This window comes from Myotis daubentonii, chromosome 5 (assembly GCF_963259705.1).
Source record: "Myotis daubentonii chromosome 5, mMyoDau2.1, whole genome shotgun sequence".
In the NCBI taxonomy this organism is placed as follows: domain Eukaryota; kingdom Metazoa; phylum Chordata; class Mammalia; order Chiroptera; family Vespertilionidae; genus Myotis; species Myotis daubentonii.
In genome coordinates this window covers 55,291,502-55,304,134 of record NC_081844.1, presented here as the reverse complement: position 1 = coordinate 55,304,134, position 12,633 = coordinate 55,291,502, and the positions used below count along the sequence as shown (strand labels likewise).

Below are 12,633 nucleotides of genomic sequence, written 5' to 3'. Positions count from 1 at the left end.
TTTTATCTTTGAAATATAATTCTATATGACAGATGTGATAGAATTTGTGGCTTTCCTGCTTTTAAAGGATATATAAAACTTAAGAAAAAACTTTTTTCTAATTATGATCTATGATATTAGTTCTATCTTAAAAATTAGGTAAAAGCATACAGTATTCATATATAGTATTTATTACACTATGAAAGAATTCTGGAAAACATACAATTTCCAGTGAAACTCTTTAAATTATGAAGGCTCATGCCAAAACCGGTTTGGCTCGGTGGATAGAGTGTCAGCCTGTGGACTGAAAGGTCCCAGGTTCGATTCCGGTCAACGGCATATACCTTGGTTGCGGGCACATCCCCAGTAGGAGGTGTGCAGGAGGCAGCTGGTTGATGTTTCTCTCTCATCGATGTTTCTAACTCTCTATCCCTCTCCCTTCCTCTCTGTAAAAAATCAATAAAAATATATTTTAAAAAATTAAATCTTTAAAAAAAAATTATGAAGGCTCATAATGGGCAGTCTGTTAGTTCCTAGGTCTTTACTTGATTCAGAAGCTATCAGATTCCATGGCACAAGACTTCATTAATTCACTATTAATTTTATAAGGCGTAGTTAGCACTAAAGCTGGCAGAATACCCACCCAAATATGGTGGGACAGTATGGTGGAATGTACCAGCAAGAATGCTTTCATTTCTACCAAGTTAGGATGGGAGCCCTACGTTCAAGAAACAATCAACTGAGCTACCCCTACCCATCCAGGGCTAGTATGTAAAAATTTTACTCGTTTTTTCTCTCTCCCATTAAAAAAATAATACAAGTGCTCCTAAATATTAGGTAAGTTCAGAAATGTATGAAGAAGCAGGGAAAAAACCTACTCACCCATAATCTTACCTCTTAGGGAAATATGAATGTTAATAAATATATTTCCTTGTAGTCTTTGTATGCTATATATTCAATTCCCTATAACATTTTCTTCCCATTACGTTTATTTTATAAAACTAGTTTTTCACGGCCTCAGAACATTCTACCATTAATGATCATATTTAGGTTGGTTCCAATTTTTTTCCCTATGATAATAAAACCACTATGGCTATCTTTGTGACTAAAACCTTCTCTTTTTTACCCTATTTGGAGGGTAAAAAAATAAAAATAATCATTTTTACTTTCTTGTTTTTTAAAAAATATATTTTTATTGATTTCGGAGAGGGAGAGAGAGATAGAAACATCAATGATGAGAATCATTGACCAGCTTACTCTTACATGCCTCCCACTGGGGATACAGCCCGCAAGCTGGGGCACGTGCCCTGACTAGGAATTGAACTGGTGACCTCCTGGTTCATAGGTCGACGCTCAACCACTGAGCCACACCAGCTGGGTTGTACTTTCTTGTTTTTAATACTCAAATAATTATTTGTTTAGTGTTGAGTTGTATTGAATCTTTGTTAACTAGATAAGTTAAATGGTATTTCATCATTGCTTTATAAGGCATTTTGATTATTAGTAGGGTTAAATATTTTTTAATATCAGCCACTTATACTATCTCTTTACCTCTTCTATTCTCCAATCATGTCTTTTCCCCCGTTTTCTATCAGGGTTTACATTTCTTTCTAATCCATTTGTATGAGCTCTATATGCAATAAAGATGTTAACCATTTGCCCACAGAGGTGGGCAAAAGTGGGTTTACAGCTGTAATACAAATAATATAATAATCCTATTAATAAAAGCCTATGTGGTCGTCATGCCCTCATGCCGTGACGCCCTCATGCCGTAGTGAGCGATCACCAGGAGACTGAGTGTGTAGTGGGCGCATATGGGCGGGCGGGGCTGTGTGCGCATGTGGTTGGGCGGGGACTTGATGCTGTGTGTGTGGTGTGGAAGGGGGTCCTGTGGCTCCGTGTGGCAAGGCCTGGGAGTCCTGTGGGTCTGCGCGGTGCAGAGGCGGGTCCTGCGGTTCCGGCCTACCTCTTTGGGGCAATCCATCAAGGAGCCCTGGATGGGTGAGCAGGGCCTACTTCTTTGGGGCGATCGATCGCGGGGCTCCTGCACTGTGAGAGGGCAAAGGCCAGGCTGGGGGAGCTCCCGCCCCCCCCCCCACACTGAGTGCACAAATTTCATGCACCGGGCCTCTAGTTAATACATAATGATACAAGAATAAAATCTGTGTTTTGTGTACTCACAATATAAATCTACTTTTGCTCATCCCTGTATTTATTTCAAACATTTACTATATGAACTGAAAAATGCTTTTATAACATTCTCTCCTGATAATTACAATTTTATTTATTTATTTATTTATTTTTAAAATATATTTTATTGATTTTTTACAGAGAGTAAGGGAGAGGGACAGAGAAGTTAGAAACATCGAGGAGAGAGAGAAACATCAGCTGCCTCCTGCACACTTCCCACTGGGGATGTGCCGGCAACCAAGGCACATGCCCTTGACCGGAATCGAACCTGGGACCCTTGAGTCCGCAGGCCGATGCTCTATCCACTGAGCCAAACAGGTTAGGGCTGATAATTACAATTTTAATATCCTTCCCAGAGTTGAAACCTGGCTTTCATTACAGTTATCTATCCAAGCAGCCTACCTGAGAATTTGCTCCAGAATCTTCTTTTTTGGTCTTCAGTGGTACCTTTGTGCCTATGTTAAAAAAAAGTCAAAACTTCAGATGTAAAGACCATATAGTATTGGAGAAAAACCTTAGGGGAGAGTGAAAAGTCTGGGGTTGCAGACCAGTCTCTTCATAATTCTGACCAGGCACTGTCCTCTCTGGGCTTTTTCCCTTTTTTGTACTGTGAAGGAAGATACCATTAGTTATACTCTCTAGCCCATTTCTGTTTAAAGGTCTATGATTATCCATATGCCATTTCTGATATGAGGCTATTGCTATTTACCTAAAATACCAACACCAGCTCTCAGAGATTACTTCAATAAGAGCTATCCCACACAAATGACCATTTTTAAATAATTTCTCTTTCTATCTTAAAAAAATATGGCAATATGGATTATTATGCAGCTCAAGCACTATCCTATTATTTAGTTTATTTCAATTAAGACAGAATATGATAAAAAATGATACTCTCTATACTCACTGAAAACATTTGTACCAGAGGTGGGTTGATCCTCAGCGAGTTCCACAAGGTTAAGGGGGGAAATCCTAGTTCTGCCTCGAGGTTCTCCTCCAGCCCATTCTTCATTCACATACTCATTAGGAACAATACTTTCTCCCTCCAAGAAACTTAGCACATCCTTCTGGTCTCCAATATATTCAAACTGAGCGCCACATCTTGGACCTCTGAACAAAGATTACATTTGTGGGTTAAACTAGAGAGTACTACTTTTTCAAAATGCTTTAAAACCTTTCATTCAGTCTTTCAATAAATATTCTGTGTTTACTATGGAACATGGTATACTAGACATAATTTAAACTTTTCCATGAAAAAACTTTTTCAGATATGAACCTGTTCACCTAGAAAGGCTAGTCAATGTCACAGAGACACGCAGAATTCCATAAGCTGGTGGTCAGTTTGCACTGCCATGTCTCATGAGCAGTCTCTACATCTTTGTATTCCTGGACCACAGTAATCCATGGCTCAGTCTGAACTCTCTCAGTTATAAATGCACTGAGTTTAGGAGTGCTAACCCTAAGAATCTCAGGGCAAGACATCAAACTTCCATGACAGAATGCAACGGGCATCAGCTGGGCAGACTCAATGTACAATCAATGTTGACTCAATCATGAGTTGTATACATAGATGAATGATCTTCAAAATTAGAAGGTTCGAATAAAACAGAAACTCGGCATATTATCTTATAATACTTAATCTTTTACCTAACTCTGTTGTTTTAAAAATGATTTTTGTATCTCCTTTAAAAAAGGCTTAATTTCTGATAATTAGAACAATCCTTAAATGGTCGGCAATTCTGACTGAAAATAAGAGATAAAACTGTGTTACTGGAAGGCATGATTTAATACCAAACCTTCCGTTTGAGGTGTTAGAAAGGAAGTTTCAGTAGCAACAGGCTAAAGAGATGCGAATGCCTGAAAAGAAAAGGTTGGTACAGTCTCCAATCAGATTCTGATTTAAGTCAGGTCAATGGACTGAGGGCTGTGAGAGCCCACTTCAGATCCAATCTGCTGACACAGTAAACATGGCTTAAAAGTAGGAGGAAAAATTGAACCTGAAATAGAATTCCACTATTGTGGCATCAGTTTTCTTATTTGTGGTAACCTTTGCATTTATTTTCTAAAGCCCTCAGGGAGCATCTACATATGTCTGACCTATTCAAAGACAGGTTTACAGTCTTCAGCAAGTAGTGAAGTCTATTATTTTGCTCATTTAACTGGAACATAAAGTTGCACCGTGGCAGTGTTTTAAATCATACAAAAAAGTTACAATGATGCATGGAAAGGTCATTAATTCTTCAGACATAAAGGAAGACCCCTCCAACTCAACTCTTCATTTAGTTTCTTCTAGTTCCTCTTAAAAACAAAACAATACAAAATGTCTAGCTGTTTTTGTAGGGTTCATATTTCTATAAGGTTAAATATTTTCTATGACAATAATTTTGAACCTTCTAAAAATGTGTTAGTAGATAAATACCAGCTGGCCCAAATACATTACACTGGATGACAAAGTGTCTCTGTTTAAGCCATGGCGAGGCGGTGGGAAATAGCAAGGTGGACTCCTTGTGCTGTCTACATGTCCTGTATTGATATGAGGAGTTGCTTAGGTCAGCTTGTACCAGCACGTTGAATTTTCATTAGCATTTTAATCCACTATGGCTTTTAAACAAGTACACTTTTCCTCATAAATCAAAAGACACACTGGGAATAAATAATCACACATCTGAAGTGTATAAGCTTGGTAATTATGATATAACAACAGGCCTGGTTCATGGGATTCGTGCACTGGTGGGGGTGTAACCTGTGGGGATGGGCTCACTGTGGGAGTGCTGCTCATCCTGGTCAGCTGAGCAGCTGTGGACCTGCCCCTATGAGCGACTCAGCCCAGTCAGCCGAGTGGTGCTCCCACTGTGGGAGCACACTGACCACCAGGGGGCAGCTCCTGCGTTGAGCGTCTGCCCCCTGGTGATCAATGCGCGTCATAGCAACCAGTCGTTCCAGCGTTCAGTTGATTTGCATATTAGGCTTTTATTATATAGGATTGGTCACCTCCTTTGCATTTTGTGCAAAAGAACACAAATAAAACTTACTTATTAACACAATGAGATGAAACTGATTCTCTTTTCCCATTTCCTCCTTCTGGAACATCAATCTAGTAAAGACAAATCAAGGCAATCATTATATTTTTTTCAGATTTTAATAAGATGAATTTAAGGCTAGGAAATTAGAAAATACATGATTGAAATTAACAAGTTTAGACAGGTGTTTAACTGGTTAAGTGGTACCATACATGCCAAAGTTAAGAAATCCAGAATTTGGTTTTAAAAACACACACACACATAACTTGTGAGGCAGCCTTCCTTGAATAGCCAACCAATCCATTTCTTATTTCCTGGAATAAGCACATTAATATCATCCCACCCCTGACTGAATTTACTCTATCCCATATCCCCTAAGTTGGAAACTTCAGATGAGGAGGACTTAAATTAGAGACTAGGCATCAGGCACTTGGCACCTCTGCCATGCATATTCAAAGTGTTGGTAAAATTCTGCAATACTTTCCGGACCCCAAAATAAAACCTTTTAATCAAACTTGTGGATACTCTCCATTTTCATAACTCTGGAATATTTTTTTCCACCAATGTGAATAGAAAAGGAATTAGTACTCAGTGGGCATCTACTAAGTGGCAAGCACGTTATATAATACCACACTTACAAAGCTCAATGAAGCTAGGTTGTAATAAAAATTTTTGACCAAAGTATATTCAATCTTTGAGATCTATATTAAATAAGTCAGTGCACTTCTTAATGAATTCTAAAAGCTCAAAATTTCAAAATAATTTTTTCAACTTGTAGGCTTAGAAATAATACTTATACCAATAATGTGGCAGTTTCAGTGTAATTTATTTGAGTGACGTAACTGTGCTTTAAAAAATACTGTTACATTGGGTAGGAGAAAAATGAGGAAGGGTGCTAAAACTAACATTGTTCTTAATATTAATTTAGTGAATGTGGATAGATTTTTCCAACATATCAGGGCATATTTATATTGGACAATTTTTAAAGCCCACATTTTGTAATCCAAGAGACTCAAACTCATTTATATTAGAAAAACACAGGTTTAGTGCTTTAGTATTCCCAAGTATATTTTTCTAAATGATGGAAATAAATGGAATGAAAGAGTGAAAGAATCAAAAACAAAATGTACTTGAAAGAAAAGTGGTACTGTAAGCTCAGAGAACATTCCTTCAGAATAATCTTGTACCTTTTGAGTCTTGTTTACTAAATTTTTCAAATAATTAACATATATTCTTAAGTGCTTAACAATCCTCCAAGAATAGCTGATCACCAGTTGACCTATAGTGTTTTTTCACCTTAGGATTTCAGATAGCATTTAGAAATTAAGTTCTAGACCCCTATAATATATTAACAATTAAGCATTATCTAGTTGAAAAAACTTTTATTTTCTGAATTTTCCAAACACCAAATGAATCAATGGAAGAGAGAGAACTAGAGCCCAAGAATCAAAGCTTCCGATTACTTTTCCCAAAATGCACGTTACACAGAACCCGCTGAACATATGACCAATTAAAACAATCATGACCCACTTACAATTACTTTGACATGGTTGGCAGGAAATACCCCAGTCTGGTTTCTACATTTCCCTCTGTACCAATCTGTATCTATTTTTTCCAGAAGATAAACAATTTCTCCAGAAGTGAGATTCAAATCACCAACTTGCTCTATAAAATAAAATTATAATTATGTATGATAAATTATTCTGGTTGCATGCTGATTTGATTAAAGCAGAGCACAAAGTATTTATTTCTGTCCACCGAGGCAGTATGTTCTACTGACTCTGAGAACAGATTATACTAATTGAATAGACTTAAACATATCTTTTTTTTTAATATTGCTGTTATGAGCTTCCTCTTTTAAGATCAAATTAAATACATTTATTATGCATTGACTGATGGGAAATGGTTAAAAAAACCAAAAAACCAAAAAACCCCAAACACTGCGCTGGCTAATGATTCCTACTGTGTCAATATAAACCTTTTCCTGAATACATATTGAACTATGAAAGGGTTTTATAAATGTAAAATATTATTATTCTCAATCATGCTTAAAAATCATTGCAATCTCAAAATATTAACTAAGCAGTGGTTCTCAACCTTCTGGCCCTTTAAATACAGTTCCTCATGTTGTGACCCAACCATAAAATTATTTTCGTTGCAACTTCATTATTGTAATGTTGCTACTGTTATGAATTGTAACGTAAATATCTGATATGCAGGATGGTCTTAGGCAACCCCTGTGAAAGGGTCGTTCAACCGCCAAAGGGGTCGCGACCCACAGGTTGAGAACAGCTAAACTAAGGGAATACTACTCTTTAGAAAGTAAATTTACTCACACTAAAAAGTCTATCAAGTAAATAATATATAAACTTATAAATAAATCAGGAGTTTATCTGTAGTCTTGGATATTAAAGATATTTAAAAGTTGATTTAAAAATTATATTTTTATCTCATTAGTAATAGCTGAGCTATATGTGTACGTTTTACAATCCTTAGGAGAAAAGAACTTCATTTATTAAATTTAAAATAATTTCACTATAATTATTAATTGGTACCCACTATTTTGAAAGAGGTAAAAAGTTTGCAACTGGTAGGTATTTTGCTGTTTGTGCATGTGTAGGGAAACACCCTCTTTTTCTCTCCTTCATGGGGAGTTTCAAAAGCAAGGGTATCCAGCTAAGTTTTCTGGAATGGTTGGGTACAATTAACCATTCCTGAAGGTGGGTGATTGACAAGATGACATCTCCAGTCTAGGATTCTGTTGTGCAGAGAATGAAGAAGGCTGGCCTCAGAGATTAACCTAAGGAGGATGCCTGCTCCTGGATTCTAAGGGCTCTACTACTTTATTATTTATGTCCTTACCTGCTGGAAAATCATGAAGAATGACAGCATGAGGAGCACTACTGTCAACAGGCTTCTGAGTGTGGCTTGGATCCTTTGGGGGAAAACAGGGCTGTGAGTGAAGTATTCAGGATGGATGCTGGATTTACATTCACTCTGAGACCAATTTTTCCTCCCTCACTAGCATCCTCTTGACATATGAGTACAAGATGCAAAACATACAGTTGAGCCAAATAAGAGAATCAATATCAAGTTGCAAAGGCATGTGTCCTTCCTTGCCCAGGGAGAACAGCAAATAACTCTCAATTATAATATCCTCCAGCATTTTTTAACAATGAGAGTAAAACAAAATGGAATTACTGAACTATAAAAATTTTTTTCACTAGGAACTATTCTACCCTGAAGTAGTGGTTTTTTTTGTTTGTTTGTTTTGTTTTTTAATCTCTTTTCCTATCTGGAGTAGCTTTTTCCTAAAACTGTGAACAGGACTAAATCTTAAGAACAGAGCCTTAAAAGTTGTATCTTCATTAAGATGGGAAAAGAAGAAAGTTCTGCAGTTGATATGCTTGCCCTTTAATGAAAAGAGCTAATGACTTTCACAAAAGTATAATTCACAAAAGTAAAATCTACGTCATTTAGTGCCACTTAACTGAATGCTTTCTCTAATTTAAAAGCTAACACTACCTCCAGTGCTTGGCCTAGATTTTCTATTTAATCTGAATGGTTTATTCAATACAATTCTAAGTAAGTTAACAAAGAGAATTCAATATTCTCTAACCATCTAGCCAACTGCCATAGATTGGCTAGAGGAGAGAAGAAAGCTGAAGAGTGACCTGTTCTTATTAATAAGCAGTTGTTATTCTTAGTTTCTTATAAGTACCGCGCGCTAACCGATTGCGCCACTGGAGCTCCAATTCTTAGTTTCTTTATATAAACTGACAGGCTAATAATCCCTTCATCATCATCAAATCTGATTAAAGGATATTATTTGGAGTTACAATTTTAAAACTCTTCAATACTGGCAAACCTGCGAAATAAATGTAGGCACATTTTTTGTGTCTTTTTTGTCTCTTCAACCCAACTCTTGTCCCCTCAGGGGTATCCCCACGCTTCTATTCCTCTGCCCCTACCTGGCCATGATGTACCCAGTTGATCAGACTGCACTGTGGATAATGGTCCACCTTCTTCTCCATTTCCCTGCAGCACCTCTGCTCAGATCTTTTCTACATCTCACCTGCTCTTTCAACCAAAATGCAACTGTGGAGGCATGCTGCATTCTCTCAAGGTAGGTAAACTGAAATACCAATTTAGGTCAAGACAGTAATGGCTAATGGCAGTTTATTATATGAGTTTACAAAGTAACACTGACATTTTCTTAGGGGCCACTCAGCACTTTCCCCTAAACCAGCCATGGGCAAACTACGGCCCGCGGGCCGGATCCAGCCCGTTTGAAATGAATAAAACTAAAAAAAAAAAAAAAAAAGACCGTACCCTTTTATGTAATGATGTTTACTTTGAATTTATATTAGTTCACACCAACACTCCATCCATGCTTTTGTTCTGGCCCTCCGGTCCAGTTTAAGAACCCATTGTGGCCCTTGAGTCAAAAAGTTTGCCCACCCTTGCCCTAAACAAATGAGCATCATGGGAATTTCAGGGATTACAGAAAGAAACTGTGACATATTTTAAGTCTGAAGGGGCTTTTAAAAAAATAATTATTTATGCCCTGGCCAGTGTGGCTCAGTTGGTTGGGCATCATCCTGTGCACTGGCAGGTTGTTGGTATGATTCCTGGTCAGGATATGTGCCCAGGTTTTGGGCTCAATCACCTGTGGGGAAGTGCAGGAGGCAGTCAATCCATGTTTTGCTCTCGCATCAATGTTTTTCTCTCTCCTTTTCCCTTCCTCTTATTCTAAAAATCAATTTAAAAATCTTAAAAAATAAAAGTAATTATCTACATAACTTATTATATGTGCATATGTATGTTTTTCATTACCCACCCCCCTGATTTATGTCTGTGGAAAAAAGGAATGACTACTCAATAAATTGTATTAGGCTAATATCCGGTCAAAATGGCGGTGTAGGTCTATGCGGAACTCGCATCCTCCCACAACCACATCAAAATTACAACTAAACTATGGAACAACCAACTTCAGAACCACCTGAAACCTATAGAAATCCTATAACTAATACAAAGAAGCCACTTAATTTGAATTTGGTAGGAGGGGTCTAGATGTGGAAGGGGCTGAACCTACACCCACATGTAGCAGATAAGAATTGGGAGGATATTGCCACTATAGAGGTCCTCCCTGGGGAGTGGGGCCCCAGCCCCACGCCAGGCCCCTGAGCCCAGGGTTCCAGTGCCAGGGCACACATTAGAATCAACCAATGAGTCCTGGCCTGGTGGCTCAGTTGGCTGAGTGTCATCTGTGCTTTGGAAAGTTGTACGTTCGATTCCTGGTCAGGGCATATATCTAGGTTATGGGTTTGATCCCTGGTCAGGGCTTGTATGGGAGGCAACCAAGTGATGTTTCTCTCTCATATCCATGTTTCTCTCTCTCTCTAAAAATCAATAAAAACATATCCTCAGGTGAGGATAAAAAAAAGAATCACCAATAAATGCATAAATAAGTGGAACAACAAATTGATGTGTCTCTCTCTTCCTTCCTCTCTGAAAAAAAAAATTTAGAAAAAAAAGTAAAAATTGATAGTTACACAATAGTCATGGGGATGTAACGTATAGGGTAGGGAATATAGTAAAAAATATTCTAATAACTGTGTATGGTGTCAGATGGTTACGAGATTATTGGTCATAATGATCACTAAGTTAAATAATGTCTAATTATTGGGTTGAAAGTAATATAATACTGTATGTCAACTCTGACTGAAAAATAAACAATTATATAAAGTAAAAAATAAGTAAATAAATTGTGTTAGGCTAGATGGCTATCCATTTGGAAAATAAATGATATCAGAGGCCTACCCCACACAAAACACAAACATGAATCTCTAAATGAACCAATAACCTAAACATAACCAGGCCTGGGAGAATAAAAGAGGAGAGATCTTAACTTGTGCCTCCCAATTAACTTCCCTCTCTGACTTCAGTGCATGGGTAACACTAGGAATGCTGCTCATTACCCTGGTCTGGAAGGTGAAGGGCAAGATGAAAAGGCTAAATAAGGTTGGCCACTAGAGGTCAGTACAACTCAGACCACACCATTAGGTAAATCTAATATAATTTAAAGCTCTTTTTATTTTTATTTATTTATTTTAAATATATATATTTTATTGATTTTTTACAGAGAGGAAGGGAGAGAGATAGAGAGTTAGAAACATCGATCAGCTGCCTCCCGCACATCCCCCACTGGGGAAGTGCCTGCAACCCAGGTACATGCCCTTGACCGGAATCAAACCTGGGACCTTTCAATCCGCAGGCCGACGCTCTATCCACTGAGCCAAACCAGTTTCGGCAAAGCTCTTTTTAATATGACTCTAACTGCTAATGCAAATGCGTCATAAAAGCCTTCATTGTTCACTCACTGTGCTACTCACTGAGTTAAACACCTTATATGCTTTAATTAGCTCATTTAATTTTTAAAAACATTTTTGAGATATAATTCACATATAAAATTCACCCATTTAAAGTGTATATAGTTTTACTGTATTCACAGAATTGTACAACCAACATCAGAGCAGCCATTCCCCATTTACCCCCCCCCCCCCCCAAGCCCTAGGCAAAGCACTAATCTACTTTCTGGATTTACCTACGCTGGACTTTTATATAAATGGAATATATAATATATGAATTCAAAAAACAACTCTGTGAGGAATTATCATACCTATTTCACACATTTAAAAAATGCAGTTTAGAGATAACTACCTAAGGTGGTGGGAGGGGAACTGAAACCCATCTCCCTGAAACTCAAATCTGTGTTTGCAACAAGGTAAACAATCTCCTACTTTTCCCATGATCGGCAGAGTCAACCTCATCTAACAGCATTAGATATTTTCTGTTTACTAAGATAGGGGAAAGTATAGCACATTTTCAGAGATCTTTACCTTAGAACTAGGCTTTCAAATAGGTAAGATTTATTTTCTAAAGAATGTAATGCTAGCCATGAACCAGAAACCTGAATGAGGTTTCATTTGAGCATCACTGTATGTAGTTGGCCATCAGAGGCCAACTCTGCAAGCCTATGGTACAAGATGAGTGAGGTCATGTTTAATGTGGAAAAAAAGTTGGACTGTTAAAAAAGAATTCTCATCTTTTTAGCTCCTTCCTTCCTTCCTTCCTTCCTTCCTTCCTTCCTTCCTTCCTTCCTTCCTTCCTTCCTTCCTTCCTCCCTCCCTCCCTCCCTCCCTCCCTTCTTCCCTTTTAAAAAAAACTTAAATCTTTATTGTTCAAAGCATTATATATGTAGCTTCTATTTTTCTTAAAGAAAAGCTTTTTGGCAGCCCAACTCCCATGGTTACCCCCCAGTGTGTTTGAGAGAGGAAGGAAGGCTCCGACAGAGGGATAATGCTGGATCAAAACAAAGAGAAAATGAGTGATAGAAGAACTTTCTCCACGGGAATTATACTTAGAATTTTCAGTATCTCAG

The 12,633-nt window shown here is 37.7% G+C and overlaps 1 protein-coding gene across 9 annotated transcripts in view; it reads right to left on the bottom strand.

Moving 5' to 3' along the window:
* SH3D19 (SH3 domain containing 19) overlaps positions 1–12,633 on the bottom strand; it is a 186,178-nt gene that overhangs the window by 12,098 nt on the left and 161,447 nt on the right. For all 9 annotated transcript variants that reach the window (XM_059697862.1, XM_059697859.1, XM_059697858.1 and 6 more), the window contains 5 exons: positions 8,052–8,124; positions 6,724–6,854; positions 5,202–5,263; positions 3,077–3,279; positions 2,572–2,624 (listed from right to left, as the gene is read on the bottom strand). In XM_059697862.1, coding sequence (XP_059553845.1) covers positions 2,572–2,624; positions 3,077–3,279; positions 5,202–5,263; positions 6,724–6,854; positions 8,052–8,124 — 522 coding nt within the window. The remainder of the gene's footprint in view (positions 1–2,571; positions 2,625–3,076; positions 3,280–5,201; positions 5,264–6,723; positions 6,855–8,051; positions 8,125–12,633) is intronic.